This window comes from Stegostoma tigrinum, chromosome 10 (assembly GCF_030684315.1).
Source record: "Stegostoma tigrinum isolate sSteTig4 chromosome 10, sSteTig4.hap1, whole genome shotgun sequence".
Classification (NCBI taxonomy): domain Eukaryota; kingdom Metazoa; phylum Chordata; class Chondrichthyes; order Orectolobiformes; family Stegostomatidae; genus Stegostoma; species Stegostoma tigrinum.
In genome coordinates this window covers 13767129-13785555 of record NC_081363.1, presented here as the reverse complement: position 1 = coordinate 13785555, position 18427 = coordinate 13767129, and the positions used below count along the sequence as shown (strand labels likewise).

The 18427-nt window shown below is 40.4% G+C and overlaps 1 protein-coding gene across 1 annotated transcript in view; it reads right to left on the bottom strand.

The window, feature by feature from the left end:
- Positions 1-18427, bottom strand: part of sptlc2a (serine palmitoyltransferase, long chain base subunit 2a) — a 126411-nt gene that overhangs the window by 76698 nt on the left and 31286 nt on the right. The window contains exons 2-5 of the mRNA XM_048537601.2: positions 17386-17580; positions 12420-12574; positions 6240-6388; positions 4146-4270 (exon numbers count right to left, since the gene is read on the bottom strand). Coding sequence (XP_048393558.1) covers positions 4146-4270; positions 6240-6388; positions 12420-12574; positions 17386-17580 — 624 coding nt within the window. The remainder of the gene's footprint in view (positions 1-4145; positions 4271-6239; positions 6389-12419; positions 12575-17385; positions 17581-18427) is intronic.

Here is an 18427-nt window from a genome sequence, read left to right as displayed (position 1 = left end):
GGAATTTTGAATTCGTGACACATGGTTTTCTGTATGTCTTAAGGGTTTAAAGATTAACTTGCAAACATTTCTTCAGTCATGGCGATTTCTTTTGACAATTGTAGATAACACCAAGAATGTTGGTATATGGGACAGTGAAGTAGGCTATGTGGTAACAGAGACCTTGATCAACCAGGCCAGCAAGCTGAGGAATGGCAGATTGTTTAATTTAGATAAGTGAAGTGTTGAATTTTGGGGGATCGAATCAGGGCAGAACTTACACAGTCAAAGGTATAGCCCTGGGGCGTGTTATAGAACAAAGAGATCCAGGGGTCCAGATTCATAACTTGAAGTGAAGTCATAGGCAGACAGGATGAAGGCGGCAGCTTTTGACATGCTTACTCTCGTGAGTCACAGCATTGAGTATAGGAGTTGGGACATCTTGTTGCAGTTGTACAAGATGTTGGTGAGGCCACATTTGGAGTACTGTGTGCAGTTCAAGTCACCCAACTATAGAAAGGATATTATTAGACTAGAAAGAATGCAGAAAAGATTTTTTAGGGTGGACTGGCAAGTTTGAGTTATCAAGAGAGGCTGGGACGTTTTCCCTTTGAGTACAGAAGACAGATTACCTTACAGGTCTGCAAAATCATGAGGCATAGACAAGGTAAATAGCCATGGTAAGGGAGTCTAAAACTAGATGGCATGGTCTAAGGTGAGAGGAGGGAGATACAAAAGGGTTCAGAGGGGCAATTTATCCGTACAGAAAGTGGTGAGTGTCTAGAACAGATAATAGCGGAGGCAAGTATAATTTCATCATTTTCAGAAACATTTAGGCAGGTCAATGGATGGGATAGGTATAGAGGGACAAGGACCAAATGGAGGCAAAGGAAACTGGTTTAATTGTGAAAACTGGGTGGCATGGACAAGTTGGACCAATGGGCCAGTTTCCACGCTGTAAATCTCTGACTTAAAAACTTGAGAAGCAGCCTCCAGGATGAAAGCTTTTTTGTTTACATTAGGAAGGGTTATGACTGGGCAAAATAAACAATCATGCATTGAAGTTTGAGAGAAACTTCTCAACTTGGTGTTTTTTTAAACTTACGGGAAACCCTATGACTTGCAAACAGACTTTAAAAAGTGAGTGCAAAACACTGGGAATGTTAGAAATATAACAAAATGCTGGAGAATCTCACAGGACTGGCAGAAACAATGGAGAGAGAAAAGCAGTTAACAATGAGCCCAATATGACTCTTCAAACAATTCAGTTCTAAAGTACAACCATATCAGACTTGAAATGTTCAGTCTGTTTCTCTCTCCATAGATGCTTCCAGATCTGCTGAGTTCAAACATTTCTACTTTAAAAATTCAATTTTGGGCAGTTCTGCCAAAAGGCGTTCCTAAGAAAGGGAACAGAGGCAGGGGGGCCATCAGATTTTCCAGACTGGGAGTTGAAGTTACAAATAAATTAAAGTCTACTGAAGTGGCAGAAAGAGGTTTTCTCTGATGCAATTAATGCACAAAGGGTTCTTATGGTGCTATACATGAGTCTTTTTGGATCAATGGGATTGGGGTCCCCTCTCAAAATCTTTAAATTTAATATATGCAATTGCATTAGTTACAATGTTAATTGCTCAATCCAGATGCCATTATGTCTTATTAACATGATGTGATGTATTAACATAAATCAGGTTAGCAAAGATATCTGTTGTAGGCATTTAACGTCAGGAGGCCAACATCTACATCATGCAGTGATTAAAACAAAAGGAGTAATTCCAGGGTGAAACCTCATCCTGGAACCTAAACCATGGTCAGATTTTGCAATTTTGTCCATCCTGTGTAAAAATGTTTACATAAAATGTAAATGGATAAAATTGGCACCACAATTTAATGAAATATCCAAATATTTAATTGAAAATTGAAAAATATGAAGCCCAACTTGCTTAGCAGGCAAAATTTATTTTCAAATGGAATCATTTCATGATTGTATATTGGAAGGCTAACATTCTGTTAACAGAATTCACCCCCAGCCTCCCCACCTCCCTCTCAGCTAAAAGTAATACACAATATTTCTGCAATGCTGCAAACTATCTAAGCTCGACCAGCCCTATGGCAGAAGCAGCAAAATGTGAACAAAGTGCATAACCATTAGTATGCCCTTGCATAACTGCATAGCTCAGATCATCGAGGGCATCTCTCAGCACATCATTTCACAAGTATAGGAGAAACAACTTACACCACCCACATCCCCAAGAAAGATTGGATTGTGACTATTAGCTTTGTAACCTGAGATTATGTAGGTCAATACTGAGGCTGTTGGCATCTAGAAGCACATCTACTGGAATGAATCTGAAAACCCTTCCGACATAGTTATCAAGTAAATTTGGGTGCTGTTGAGCTAGTTGACCAGAACAGGAGGAACACACAAGACGATGGTGTCTTGTTTTGGTCTGTACTTATCACCAGGCACAGAGCCAAACAGATGGCAGGATTAAAGAGATGAAACGCTGGAACACTAATCACAACACAGCTTATACCTGAACAGCAATTCCCAAGACACCAGTGTGGAAGAGCAAGTTACTGCAGATGCTGGAATCTGTACTGAAAACAATAAATGGAGTCTAACAAAGAGCCATCTAGACTTGAAACGTTAGCTTGCTGTCTCCCCACAGATACTGTCTGACTCGTTGTGATCCAGCATTTGTTGCTTTAACTAGTGTGGAAGAATTCTGCCTCAATAATGCTTTCTTGTTCTTCAAGTTTAATATTAACAGCTACACTTCAAAAATTCACAAAGAAGTGTATGTACAAATAGCTCCAATTCCAGTACTAAAAAGACATTGTAATATATTTTTAGTTGTGCTCAGCAGGTTAGTGGTGCGTTGAGATGACAGAGATCCATGTTTGGACAATTTTGACATTTGAATGGGGCTGCTGGTTACTTCAAAATTCATTAAGTTATTGTCGGCTAAACAAGTGGAACAGCCCCTTTCCCAAGAGAACTGCTTAGTTTTTAACGATTGTGGTGGGGAGTCAAAAGCACTTCAATCCACAAATGAAAATACTTCCCATGCTTTTTTTTAAAAAAAAACAATGAAATCTGAGGGGTTAAACCAGCAAAATAGCTATTCAAGGCTACAGGACTTTGACAGTTTGATAATCCAGAATCGTAATTCAGTCATAATCAAAATAAAATATCAGAGAACCATTGTAATATACACAATCACACCTGAAAACATGTATTAAATGCTTCACTATTAGCAAACTAAGTAAACAAGCAATTTATGCTGCAGCTCTACAAAACTCTGATTAGACTACACTTGAAATACCGGGTTCAGTTTTGGTCACCTCATTACAGGAAAGATGTGGAAGGTTTAAGAGGGTGCAGAGGAGATTTACCATGATCTGCCTGGACTGGAGGGCAGGTCTTATGAGGAAAGGTTGAAGGAGCTAGGACTTTTTTTCATTAGAGCAAAAGAGGATAAGAGTTGACTTGATAGAGGTTTACAAGATGATGAGGCATTGATAGAGTGGACACCCAGAGACTCTTTCCCTAGGGCAGAAATGACTATTACGAGGAGACATAATTTTAAGGCGATTGGAGGAAGGTAGGTTCTTCAGAGTGGTGGGCGGTGGAATGCGCTGCTGGCAGTGGAGTTAGATACTTCAGGAGACTTTTTAATGACTCTTGGACAGGCACATGGAGGACAGTGAAACGTAGGGTATGCAGGGTAGATTGATCTTAGTAGGATAACAGGTTGGCACAGTGTGGGCCGAAGGGCCTGCACTGTACTATTTTATGTTCTTCTATGTTCAACTGCAATCCCAGATTCTGATTCCATCCAATCCCTGTATCTGGATTTACTACCCTCAATAAGCTATAATTAGCATTAATGCAGGAACCCTTTTTCTAATTCAAAGTGCTCAGAGAAGAGGAGGAGAATACAGAAAGAACTAGTCAGACTTGATCGCCAACCTTGCACAACAGTGTGTGCACATTTCAGGTGAAGATCGATTTTAAAGCTGATTAAGCACTTTCAGGTATACTGCAGTCACTCAAGTGAGAATGGAAGGGAATGCCACTGACTGCATTATTACGCTCCAACACAAATTTTATTGATTTCTGGAGAGAAGTTATAGCGCAGAAATAAAGAAAGTAAACAAACCTTGCCAACAAGAGCAGGAATATTCATAGAGTTTGTTGCAAAGCCCATTCCAAATGCCATGGCTGCTTCAACTCCCAAGAACCGAGCCACTAACTTTTCTAGCTCTTCATGTTTATCTAGGTTACCTGTGAATGGAATCAACTATCTTAAATTTGAAATGGAAATGAATTTGAATGTTTTCAAAAGTTCCAGCTTGCATTTCAACACACTAAGAGTAGCTGCTCATTTCATTTAAACATCAACATTAAGAGGCTCAGCAACTCTGTCGGCACCAGCTCATTAAACTCAATCATTTCAATTCTACTCGCCAACACTAGGTCCACAGCCATCAATTACAGATCCAGGCTCATTTTGAAAAGTTGAGTGTTTCTGCCTCAACCACACCAGGAATGCCAGAAAGTGATGTGCTGTTTAAAAATATAACCTTGGGCGGGGCAGGGAAGGGGGGGGCGGTGGTGTTGGTGGAGGATGAGGAGGAGGAAGCAAACATTGGCTCTGGAATGGATTATCAGATCAGACAGAAGTAGATTTTCACACCACCATGACATTCTGGATAAGTAGCAAGTAATACTGAGCACAGTAAAGAAACATTTTCATTCTCTACAAAACATTGTATACTCCTTTCTAGCAGCTATAGAACATCAAAAAGTATTATGCAAATATCAGAAAATTAACAAAAAGCAGCCAGGTATTCAGTTACCCTAAACTGCTGCACCTGCAAGAGATGCTTTTGGTTAATTCAAATGCTTGTTTTAAAATTGATGGGATTATATTTCTATAATGTTTCAAAATTTTTTTAAAAAGATGTTAAAATAGTTTAGTCTATTCAATTTTAATTTAGTTTGCTTAATAATCTTCTGTTTTATTGTTAAAATCAAGTCTGCAACATTGTGCGCTTCTGGTTCAGACAGATCATCCAGTTAAATCCAAACATTAACTATCAAGTCCGATTTCAGTCCTGGATCTGACTTGTACATCAGCTGGAATCATTATCTTTTTACGCTCTACCCTTCAATCACCTGCATTATCAAGCCTCAAATGTTGAGATGATCTGATTTAATCGACTTTACTAAAGCATTCCACAGACTCATTAGCCTGAGGAAAAGCAGTTTCTGCTGTTGACTTAAATTTCTTACATTCAATCTAACCTTATTGGTATATACATTCACTTGAAATATCTGTATTTATTAGGTGCTTAAAATCACTTGCAGCAAATGCTAATGATCACCTACATGACAATTGTTGCATATTCAAAGTAATTCATTGGTTAAACAGAAAAGATAAATGTCGTGTCTGCATGTTATGAAGTAGTAAAAACTGTTTCTCATTCCATTCTATACTGGATTATTTTTAAATCAGATCCTGATTTTAATTTACATTTCTTAATCCAGACCAAAGGGTTCAAGTTTGGGCTGGAAAACTGAAGTAGGTTGTTTTTAGTTAATGGATTTCCCCAATTATTTCCATCTTTCCCATTCTTCTTTGTAGACTCTCCTCAAACATTTTGTTCTTTTGTACTACAAACCCCAACTCCATATTGGATGGTTGCCTCAGCTGCTGCATCTGCACAGAAACCCTGGAGTTCAGCAAAACCCAGGTAGTTGTATGAACCCATGTTGAGGACATCTTTGATGACAATGCCAGTAAACCTAAATCACAAAAACGTCCATTCATATTGTTCTTAAACAGTTGTTACTGACATTCTCAGTTTACTTATAAAAATGTACACTCAGTTCAGGCGGAATGGGTCTTTCAAATTCATCTCCCTTATATCCTATTCACAAGCGATGAGAGCCATTACAGAGAATAATCACCATTACGAACATGCTTGATGTGTCAAGAATCCACATATGTTTGCTCCAATGCTACAAAATACTTACAGTAAGCTTGAAAAAAATCACTGTCACTGACTGCATAATAGTTCATGACTCTAGTAGATTTCTATGTTTCCTCAAATATCTTAAGACATTTTATTACCTTGATGCATAAACCTGGGGAATTGGGGTAGAAGATCGGTACCAGCTTAGCATAACTGCATTATTCCCTCTAGACTCTTAGCAGAGAAATTATAACGATTTATAGACAGTAACTCACCAATTTCTTGCCGTGTACTACAAACCCCAACTCCATATTGGATGGTTGCCTCAGCTGCTGCATCTGCACAGAAACCCTGGCGTTCAGCAAAACCCAGGTAGTTGTATGAACCCATGTTGAGGACATCTTTGATGACGGTGCCAGTAAACCTAAATCACAAAAACATCCATTCATCATATTTAGCAACCAATGTGCTAGTGAAGTAAAACTAATTACAAAGAGTTAAACAATCATATTCAACACTGTCAGCATCAGCGTTTCGGCACTTGGAAATATTCTAAAATCTCAATTTTAGATTTCAGTTCTACCATTCAATGTAAAATTCAGTGTATTTGATGATCTAAAATTAAAATCCAGCTCAAGCTTAGCACTTCCTGCTGATTGTATTGGATCAGACAAAGGCGTTTGAACAGTCACAAGTCAGTTCCATTCAGTTAGGTTTACATCGCATTGAAAAAGCAATAATGATCACTTTAAAATGAATAAAGCATTATTAGTGCAGATGAGGATGTTGAGATGGGATGCAAGCTTCACACTGCAGCATTACATTGCATCTAACTGTACTGTGCATAATTCGGGATTACACGCTGGTGATACTGGAAGCCTGATATTGAGTGTTCCATTTCTTGGTACTAATTTATTTCATCTTGATGAGGACTGAGGCACAGCAAAATCAGATGCTGGCAATGTACAAAATTGAGTCTACAAGTCTTTAGCTGCCAAGCTAATTCTGCATTACCAGAATTCTCTGCTCTTCAACAACCACTTCCTCTTCTTTAGAAGACTGATTTTCACTCACACCTTCCCCGTTTTCATGTTTGAATCATTCCATTTGGGTTTCCTACTTCACAAGTTTGAAGTGCTTAGTATCATTGCCACAAATGTCAGTTTTTATCATCACAATCCTGTAAAATGTCTCATCCTCTCTTGACCAGTCTGTAACCTGTAATATAGCTGAACATACCAGTCTCCTCACAGATCTCATTACCATTTTCCAGCCAGATGGGATCGCTCTTACCCAGTTCCATTTTTACTTACCTTGTCAATGCCAGAGAAGATGGTTTCACTTCCTGCTCCCAAGCTGAAGCCAACTTCAGTCCCTTCAACAAATCAATAAATTCCAATCTGTGGTCAATGACACTATCCCTTCGTAACTAAGAGGTTTAGATTGTCCACAACCACCATGAGCCACCTCCAAGTATTATGTTTGATGGCAAGATCAGCTCCTGGCTGATCATTTTCCCTTGTACAATACTGTTGAACTCCTCTCCTACATCAGCTTATCCAATACTAAAACTCACTTAGGTCTAGAGATTAGTCTTCTCGCCGAACTGGTTTCTTGTTTCGCAAACGTTTCGTTACCATGCTGGGTAACATCCTCAGTGCAGCCTCTGATGAAGCGTGGGTGTTTTCTCCTGCCTGGTTTTTAAACTCGAGTCCGTTGAGCTGGAGTGCCTCACTTCCAGTTTTCCTTTATAGCGGAGTGTATATGGGGTCGAGTTCTGTGTGTTTATTAATAGCAAGCTTCATACTGTGCCTGGCTTCTAGAACTCTGGAGTTTAAAAACCAGGTGAGCTTCATCGGAGGTTGCGCTGAGGACGTTACCCGAGCATTGTAATAAAACATTTACAGAACAAGAAACCAGCTCAGCGAGCCAACCAACCTCAACACCCACAACCCGAGCTACAAATCTACTCCAAAACCTTAGAGGGTCACTTCTGTCTTTGATGTCTCAAAACTTTATTATGCCAAAGGTTCCCTGGCTCAAATCCTACATTCTACCTTCCGAACTTGAGATCATGTAAAGCTTACTGCCCACACTTCAAATTTTACAAAATTCCTTTTACCATCACCCCTGTGGTCACTGAATTTTAAAATTCTCATCTAGTTTTGAAATTCCTCCAAAGTCATCTTCTTCTCATCTCTATAAATCTGTTCCAGCCCCATAATCCCACTTCCTGTTCCATATCTGCACTTGTCCAATTCTGCTACCTCAAGCACCAATTTTAAAAATCAATTACAAATAACACGTAAACAGAAGCTTAATTTTCTTTAAGTGCTTCAATTTTGCCTGACATTAAAAAAATACACAACAGTTTTGCTTCTGCATGCACAAATAAAACATGAGATTTACAGCCAACTAGTCATTATCTGTAAAACTATCACTGGGTAAATGTAAGGCAAACGTTCAAAATCCTACAGCTTACAGGATCTCAGGCTTACATGCTAATAAAGGCTACAAAATATCATCACTACAGCTGGGAGATATTTTCCAGCTTGACAAGCCAAAAAGCTAGTCCACGCAATTTTAGATCACTTCCCCCACCATCTGGTTGCTGGATCTATTTGTGTGTGACTGGTTTAAAAAAGCCTGTACTATTGCAGTGAGCAGCAGTGTAAAGGACAAACTACATGGCACTGAAATCCAAAATTTCAAACCAAACTCAAACCTAAGAATTATCAATACAAATTGGAATCAACATCTAAGTACACAAATCAATACATAAAAGCAGAGCAAAATGCTGATGGTCTGGCAACACCTGTGGAGACAGAAATGTTTCAATTCTAATATGATATCTTCAGGGCATCACAATCAATACCTCCTGTCCTGTAGTGTATATTGATTGGCTATTTTTATTGGAAAAAAGATTATTTCCAGGTTTACTAGGATATCATCTGGTCTGGGGGATTTTAGCTATGAAGAATGGTTGGATACACTGGATTTGTTTTCATTGTAACACAGGGAGGTTAAGGGGGCAAACCGATAGAAGTTTAAAATATTGTCAATGGCATGGATAGAGTGGAAAGTATCAGGCTTTTCCAGAGGGCGGAGAGGTCAATAACCAGGGGACATAGGTTCAAGGTACAAGGGAGGGATGTTTAAAACAGATGAGCAAGGCAAGTTTTCACAAAGGGTGGCGAGTGCCTGGAACGCGTTGCCAGTGGTGTTGGTGGTGGTGGAAGGAGATGATACTAGCATTCAAAAAACAGCTGGATGAATACCCGAATAGGAAGGGAATAGAGGAATATGGATCCTGTAAGTGAAGACAGTTTTAGTATGGAAGGGGAAAACGTGTCCGCACAGGATTGGAGGGCTGATGGTCCTACCTGTGCTGTACTGTTCTTTAGCCAGTTTTGAAACTGGTGAAGTCCACATTGATACCATTAGGCTGCAGGGTTCCCAGGCGGAATATGAGTTGCTGTTCCTGCAACCTTCGGGTGGCATCGTTGTGGCACTGCAGGAGGCCCATGATGGACATGTCATCTAAAGAATGGGAGGGGAGTTTCACCAGTTTCAAAATCTCCCCTTCCCCAACTGCATCCCTAAACCAGCCCAGTTCGTCCCCTCCCCCCACTGCACCACACAACCAGCCCAGCTCTTCCCCCCCCCACCCCCTGCATCCCAAAACCAGTCCAACCTGTCTCTGCCTCCCTAACCTGTTCTTCCTCTCACCCATCCCTTCCTCCCACCCCAAGCCGCACCCCCAGCTACCTACTAACCTCATCCCACCTCCTTGACCTGTCCGTCTTCCCTGGACTGACCTATCCCCTCCCTACCTCCCCACCTATACTCTCTCCACCTATCTTCTTTACTCTCCATCTTCGGTCCGCCTCCCCCCTCTCCCTATTTATTCCAGTTCCCTCTCCCCATCCCCCTCTCCGATGAAGGGTCTAGGCCCGAAACGTCAGCTTTTGTGCTCCTGAGATGCTGCTTGGCCTGCTGTGTTCATCCAGCCTCACATTTTATTATCTTGCATCCCAATACATTTACATTCTGGCCTCTTGTATGCATTTTCCCCCCCACTACGAGCAGCCATGCCTGAAACTGTCTAGACCATTAGTTTTGTACAGTACTCCCTCTCAGACCTTCATTTAAACCCAACTATCTGACAAGTTTTGGTCAACCTTTATCCTTAATTCAGAACCCAATTCTTCCATCATGTCTGAATAGTCTTGCGCGTATCTATTTTTTGAGATAGCAAGGTGTGGAGCTGGATGGGCGCGGCGGGACGGGCAGCATCGTGGGAGCGGGAGGTCTGGCGTTTCGGGTCTCGACCCTTCTTCAGAGATTCATAGAGGTTCTCTGGGGAGAGGTCTTGGCCTGGGGTGTTGGCTTTCCTGCTCCTGTGGTGCTCCTGCTGTGTTTGTCTGGCTCTACACCTTGTTACCTCAGATTCTCCAGGATCTGCAGTTCCTACTATCTCTGCATCTATTTGGGTGATTCTTGTTCAGGGAAAAGAAAATATAAACAGCATTTGTGGAGAATTGTTATTCATGTGAGATCAAAACATTTATATCCTTGTTACAGTTAAATTTATCAACGATGAATAATCTTTATTTTTAATCAAATTTAATTTGTCTAACAGGCCCAAGTAGACACCGTAAATGAATTCGGAGTAGTACATTCAAGCTTTGTACAGAGCTTTTTCATTATTTACACTCCGTGTGTAAAATTATATATGCTATTACGACCAAGTCACGAAGAATGTAACACCACCCTTCTCCCATTGCTCCATTGGTCACAATATAAAATAAAAATGCATTCTTTCATTACCAAGATAACCAATTAAATATCATCTACATCAAGTTTTAAACAACAAGGTCTGTCAATCAGGTTTTGCAATAAACGCAATTATTGGTTTATTATCAAAACAAGTTGATGGGAACCTGGAATTCAGTTACTAGTGGTGCATCGCAAGGACCTGTTTTGGGGCCACTGCTGTTTGTCATTTATAAAAATGACCTGAATGAGGGCGTAGAAGGATGGGTTAGTAAATTTGCAGATGACACTAAGGTCGGTGGAGTTGTGGATAGTGCGGAAGGATGTTGCAGGTTACAGAGGGACATAGATAAGCTGCAGAGATGGGCTGAGAGGTGGCAAATGGAGTTTAATGCGGAAAAGTGTGAGGTGATTCACTTTGGAAGGAGTAATAGGAATACAGAGTACTGGGCTAATGGTAAGATTCTTGGTAGTGTGGATGAGCAGAGAGATCTTGGTGTCCATGTGCATAGATCCCTGAAAGCTGCCACCCAGGTTGATAGGGTTGTTAAGGCGGCATACGGTGTGTTAGGTTTTATTGGTAAAGGGATTGAGTTTTGGAGCCATGAAGTCATGTAGCAGTTGTACAAAACTCTGGTGTGGCCGCACTTGGAGTATTGTATACAATTCTGGTCGTTGCATTATAGGAAGGATGTGGAAGCATTGGAAAGGGTGCAGAGGAGATTTACCAGGATGTTGCCTGGTATGGAGAGAAGGTCTTATGAGCAAAGGCTGAGGGACTTGAGACTGTTTTCGTTAGAGAGAAGGTGGTTAAGAGGTGACTTAATAGAGATGTACAAGATGATTAGTGGATTAGATAGGGCGGACAGTGAGAGCCTTTTTCCTCAGATGGTGATGGCTAGCACGAGGGGACATAGCTTTAAATTGAGGGGTGATAGATATAGGACAGATGTCAGAGATAGGTTCTTTACTCAGAGAGTAGTAAGGGCATAGAATGCCCTGCCTGCAATAGTAGTAGACTCGCCAACTTTAAGGACATTTAAATGATCATTGGATAAACATATGGAAGATAATGGAATAGTGTTGGTTAGGCAGGCTTCAGATTGTTGTGCCGACCTGTGAAACCATCGAGGGCTGAAGGGCCTGTACTGCGCTGTAATGTTTTATGTTCTATAAACAAACCTGTAATAATTTTCTAAAGTCTGTTCAAATGCATGAACTTGGATCATAGCCCCCAAAACTACCCAAAATAATACTGATTTGTTTCTTCTGACTCACCTTCCAGTGAACTTCATTTTCTCACTAGAATTGCCATTAATTTACTGATGCTTAGTTCCTGAACAAGGGATTAACCAGAGTTCTCACAGAAAGACATTTTTCCTACTTTGGCTGTTGCAGTTGCAAAATCCTTCTGTCAACCCACTAGCCGACTGAAGTTAGTATTTCGTTCAGTTACCTTTTAATTAAGTGGTTTAAAGGGTATAAAAGGGCTGGAATAATATCGATATTATTGACTTTATTTTAAACTGTTCAAGCCTCAGACTAAGTGTGCAATATGCCTCAGTTTAAGGACAATTTTTGTCATGAAACAGGTATTATGAATCTACAAGTATCAGCTTGTTTGGTCATTAACCCTGAATGAAAGTAGTTAGTACATTAGGTGTAGATGGCCGACTCACTCAAATGTCCAGTTGTAATCATGAGAGACTCTCTCCATTACATCGAACTTTGCCCCAGGGACACTGCAGATGGGCCGGTTCCAGCTGTCTCGAATCCTCATGTACAGGTTTCTGGTATAGAAATTTTCAAAGTCTTGGTACAATGGTACAAAATCCTACAAAAAGAATAACTTAGAATTATTCCAAGATGTACTGCTTTATTCTTCTAGTGTACATCTGAAGGTCGAGAAATGAAAACTCTAATCATGCCAGAAATAAGTTCTTCCAATTTAGAACACAGAGAAATGTTTAACAACAACGTGCATCTATCAATGAATAAAACAAAAATGTTACCCTTAGTTTAGTTAGGATCAATTAGGAGCCAAAGCATCTGCTGGAGAGCAAAACACATCTAAAAGTAGTTTAGGCAACATTTAGAAGTTTGAGACTCAGCTAATAAAAGATTACCACAGATGACCTGGATTCTGAAGTTACCACTTGACTAATTTTCTTTACAATCCACAAACACTTTCATTGCAAACTTAAGTGTCTCTTTGCAAGCATTATTCTGTAGCAGATAATGAGCGACAGTACCGTCTATGCCTTTGAGCAATGATACTGCCGGATTTTCTTTATAGACATAAGTCACTTTGAAATCCAATTATGTAGACAATGTAAACCTAATTACAAAATAGAACATTTTTAAAAAAGGCAGAATTCAAGAAAAATAGTTGTACCATTATGAATGCTGTACAAAGTCACAATTGCTCCAACAATTTATATTTACGTAAAACCTTTAATGTAACAGATTCCAAGATATGAGGAACAGTATAAACAGATGCACAACATGGAAACAGACCTAACACACACGAGCAGATTTGTAGCTCAGTTTGTGTATGCAGTGGTTGATTATTTGCCAATCTGGCTCATTAGTTTGCAGATGTTTCATTACCATGCTGGGTAACATCAGTGCAGCCTCCAATGAATTGTTGTATTTTCCCCCACTTGTTCTTTAAACTCTAGGGTCTGTTGGAGTTGATGAGCTCATTTCCAGTGGTGTATATATAGGGTCTACATTCTGCGTGTTTAATGGTGGCCTTCTTGATGGAGAACAAGGCCACTAGGAATTTCCATGCTTGTCTTTGCTTGGCATATCCTCTGATTCACGATGTTGTCCCAGCTGAACTGGTGGCTCTCCTTGTCTGTGTGTATAGACACAAGTGAGTATTGGTAGTGTATTTCCGTTGCTAGTTGGTGTTCATTAATTCTCACAGCTAGTTTTCTTTGTCTGTCCAACGTGAATGCTTGTTGCAGTGTTTACGGAATCTTATAAATTGTGTTGGTTCTGTCTATAGTGGTTTGGTTCTTGTTAACAATTGGTGTAGGATTGATGTAGGTTTGTGTGCCACTGATGCCCAGTCACCGTAGGAGTCTTGTGATTAGTTCAGGTGTGTTCTTGCTATACGGTAACGTGACAAGCATGTCGGGGTGTACCATATCTTCCTGTTGTTGTTTGTGTGCAAGGCATCGGACCCAGCTGTTCGGGTATTTGTCATCTTTAAATGCTTGGAGATATTCTTCTTCATTTTGGCATAGGCCTGGCTTGCTGCAGTGTATTGTGGCTTGTTTGAATAGTGTTTTCATGCAAGTCTGTTTATGGGTGTTGGAGTGGTGACTGTTGAAATTTAGGACTTTATCTGTGTGGTCTTTCTTTACACTTTGGTCAGAAATTCCCCAATGGCCTTGCGTTCCACTATAATGTCCAGGAATGGGAACGGTTTGTTCTTTCCTTCTTTGGTGAATTTGATGCTGGTGAAAATGTGGTTTATAAGCTGGTGTGCTTCTTCTAGTTTAGTCCGTTTGATATGATGAAAGTGTCGCCCACATATTGCATCCATAGTCAGGGTTGGATGTATGGAAGAGCATGATTTCAAGTCTCTGCATCATTGCTTCTGCTATTAGTCTAGAGATGGGTGATCCCATAGTTGTACTATTGATTTGTTCATAGATCTGGCCATTAAAGGTAAAGTGGGTCATGGGGCATAGGTCCAGTAATTTCAACATGTTCTCTGTGGAGATACTGTTCGGGTCTGGTTCCTTCAGCAGTGTGGCTAGTGTTTCTCGTTAGTGGTATGTTGGTTGATGCGAATAGGGTGGTAACGTCAAAGGACGTTATCATGGTCTCGTCCTCGTCTATTCTTATGACTTTGAGGGTCTGAAGAACTTCTGGGCTGAATGGATTGAGTGGGTTGAGTTTTAATGAGGTGCTTTAGTCTTTGTTGTAATTCATTGGCTAATGTGTGTGTTGGTGTGCCTGGAGGAGAGGCTGTGGATCTGAGGGGTACTTCTGGTTGGTGTACCATTGGGAGGGAGGTGGAGTTTCTTCCTTCAGGTTTCATTTTTAGGTAGTCTGCTTTGTTGATCTGTCCGAACTATTTTGAGTCTGTTTAGCACACAGATAACTTTGCCAGTTGCGAGGTTGGGTCGGTTTCCACTTGTCAGTTTGTATTAGTGTCCGCTGGTAGTGTCTGCGCTGTAGTGATGTAGTCTTGTTTGTAATTCTTAAACTACCAGCTCAGTGAATGAACCATCCACACCATGGAAACAGACCCTTTGGTCCAACACGTCCATGCCAACTAGATATCCTAAATTAACCTCGTCCCATATGCCAGCATTTGGCCCATATCCCTCTAAGCCCTTCCTATTTATACCTATCCAGATACCTTTTAGAAGGTTTAATTGTAGCAGCCCCCATCACCTCCTATTGCAGGTCATTCCACACATGCACCACCCCCCATGCTAAAAGGTTGCCCCCAAGGTCCCTAAACAAACCACAGAAGTACTGCAATGTCAAGGAATGTCTTAAAGGGAGAAAAGCAGTGTCTAAAGGAGGAAAGCAAGGTAGAAACAGTGCTCCAGAACTAGGGGTAAGGCATCAGAAGTCACAGCCAGCAACAATAAGATTAAAATCAAGGATGCTCAAGAGACCAAAATAAGACCAGCTGAGAATCTTGGAAGATTGTGTGGGCAGTGATTAGATATAGATTAACAAGACCTCTAAAGGAGGAGGATTTTTAAATTGAGAGACAGTGACTTCTGGTCAAGCAATGTAGGTCAGTAAACAGGAATGAAAACTTGGTGTGCCTTAAAGGCCACAAAGTAGAATGTGGGGCACCAGGAGTGCATTGGAATCACCAGGTCTTGAGCCAAGAACGTGAATATTAACAAGACAGCTGAGTCAGGAGTCATATCAGGGAATTTTACGGTGGCGAAAAATCAGGTCACAAGTGCCAAATATGACAAAGTTGTGAATAGACTGTGTTAAGCTGACTGTTGCCAGAGAGTGGGGGATGGAGTCAGTATCTAGTGAATGAAATCTGCAGCAAACAGTTTCACTCAAAATCAGATAAAACTTCTGCCTGACAGGATATGTAACAAGTAATTTGACAGTTTAACAGTGGAGTCACCAAGAGAGGTGCTTGTGAAGTCAATGTGAAAATTAACACACTGCTTCTGTGTTATGTCAGAGGAGTAGCAAGTAGATGAGAAATAGGCAAGGTCCAAGGATGGATCTACAGCAGACACCAGAGATGACGATGCACAAGTGGAAGAGATGTCATTGCAAGTGATTCTGATTACAAGATATTTAACAGTGGAACTAAACAAAAGCAGTTTCATCCATGACCGTGGGGGTGCACTGGAGGGGATGGCATGGCCAACAGTAACAGGACTAGACAATTTGAGGGAGGAAAGTTTTATTTTTTACAGACACTTGTCACAACAGACCAGTTTTTTTGCTTCCAACTCAAATAGATGCCGGTCAAAGTCCAAAAAGGAAGGACACATTAAATTTGCTGCGGCATTTGAAACGTCAGTATGTGTATTCTTCCCCAATTAAGTTGGAAATTATCAATGAGATTTAGCTCAATGACCATTTTTGAGAGCTCATACAATTGGTCAATTGTATTGGTTTGAGCATTTTAGGCAGAACATCAGCTTTCCTGCTTCACTGATGCTGCCTGGCCTGCTGTGTTCCTCCAGCTCCACACCTTGTACAACTGTATGTTGCTTTGTTGAAATGACACCCAAAGTACTGAGCCGTATTGTTCACCACACGTAAGGAAGATCGTACTGGCCTGGAAGATGGTATACAGAATGTTCATTCAACTGGTTTTTGGGATGAAAGGTTGAGTAACTTGGATCTACCCACTCTGGAGTTTCGAAGACTGGGAGGGGTGATCTAAATTAAACTTTTGAGATTCTGAGCCAGCTTAATACAGAAGATACACAGATTGGTTTTATTTTTCACAGATTGTTGAACAAGGTCTCAGGACAAGGGGTTCACCATTTAGGAAAGCAACATTGGAAACCTCCTCCACTCGGCTGTTTGTCAATCTTAGAGGGTGCTTACCTCTAGATGGTTGTTGTTTAGCACAATTTAAGATGAAAGTCAACTATAAGCTGGGTTTGTAATGCATAGAGGAGCAAGTTTGTGCAGTCAAAAAAACTTGTGAACGTTGAAAGGTCTGCTCTTTTTTTCAGGCGTCAGTGTCATCAGCATTACTCCCCATGAAGTTCTCGGCACCAGGAACACTAAACAATGCAACACAAACCCTACAAGTGCTATCTTCCACAAATATCTGTCCAGGTACCATATGCAGATCAGCTTTGGAAAATGAGAGATGCCATCACCAAGCATTTGCTTGGTACAACAGTGCCACGATATAAAAGATATGTTGCAAGACAAAATATTTCCATTGTTTTGTTTATTTTAATTTTGCATCTAAATACGGTTATACTTTTCAGTGCGACCATCACACAACATTAAAAGTTCTTAAATTCATCCAATTAGCGTGCTTTAATCACAAAAGTAGTGGTGTGGCCTGGCCTAGAGCACAACTCAGCAACACGAGGGGAGGTATTTTTAAACTCATCTACTACCATTATTTTAACTTAGAAGAGAAACATTTATAAATACATCCCTCACCTTTTGTTCTTCGCGTTCAGTGGCATGATGACATTTTTCAATCTTCCACTCCCGAAGGAAATCCCTGAGATAACCAAACAATGTAAGGATTCCATAACCCATGTAGGTCAACACAGCAACGAGCATAGGAGTTTCCTCAAAAGACTGATTAAATGGCTTCTTGTACAGTCCTCCATTCTGTGCAACATGATGAATCTGGGACCAAAAAAGTCAGAGAACACGAATATAATACAATTTGGTAACATGCAACTTCCAATGGTAAAAGATGACAAAGAATACCAAGACTTCCACTCATTTGAAGTCAAGTGTAGGGGGTTGTGTCTGATCGCACTAGTTATTCTAAGTGCGCTGGGTTTTCTTAGGTCAAAATTTGCAAGTGATCTCAAAATGAAGTACAGTTCAACTACAAGATTCAAACACAAGTTTGCTGAAACGAGTCACTTAAGTTTAATTTGAATTGAATGTACTTTATCTTGGCGAATTGTACAGTTTTGTACACATCACCACATGCCAATATGTGTTGACTTTTAGTGGTTTGGAGGCAGGGTAGCTGTGGTGGTAAAATGATGACAGGGAATAACGATCATGACTCACTGGGGTAACACTGAAATTAAATCCACTTTTCCCACAGATTAGAAGTTAAAAAAGTATACAAAATTCCAAAATTTAACTGACTTTCATATGCAGGTTGACAGAAAGCACAGATGAGATTTCTGTATTTAAGAACTTTTGTTTATTACAAGCAATTAGACCCCAGAAACAGGCAACCAGCTAGCTATTAACCATTGGCATGTAACATGATACATTAAATCACACTCACCCTTGTAAGTGCACCTTACACTGAGGTACAGATTGAAAAGCTGGAAAAAGTGTTTTTTTTGAGAATTCTGTTGACTTGGATCTTGCGAATCAAACTTTTTTCTTGATTTCCCTTTTCCAAATACTTCCGCTGATTTGTAAAAGAAATCAGGTGACTAGGTCACTTGTAAAATGCTTCTGATTTATCAATTAAAAAGGTCACAGCTTGCAGCAACTACTGAGG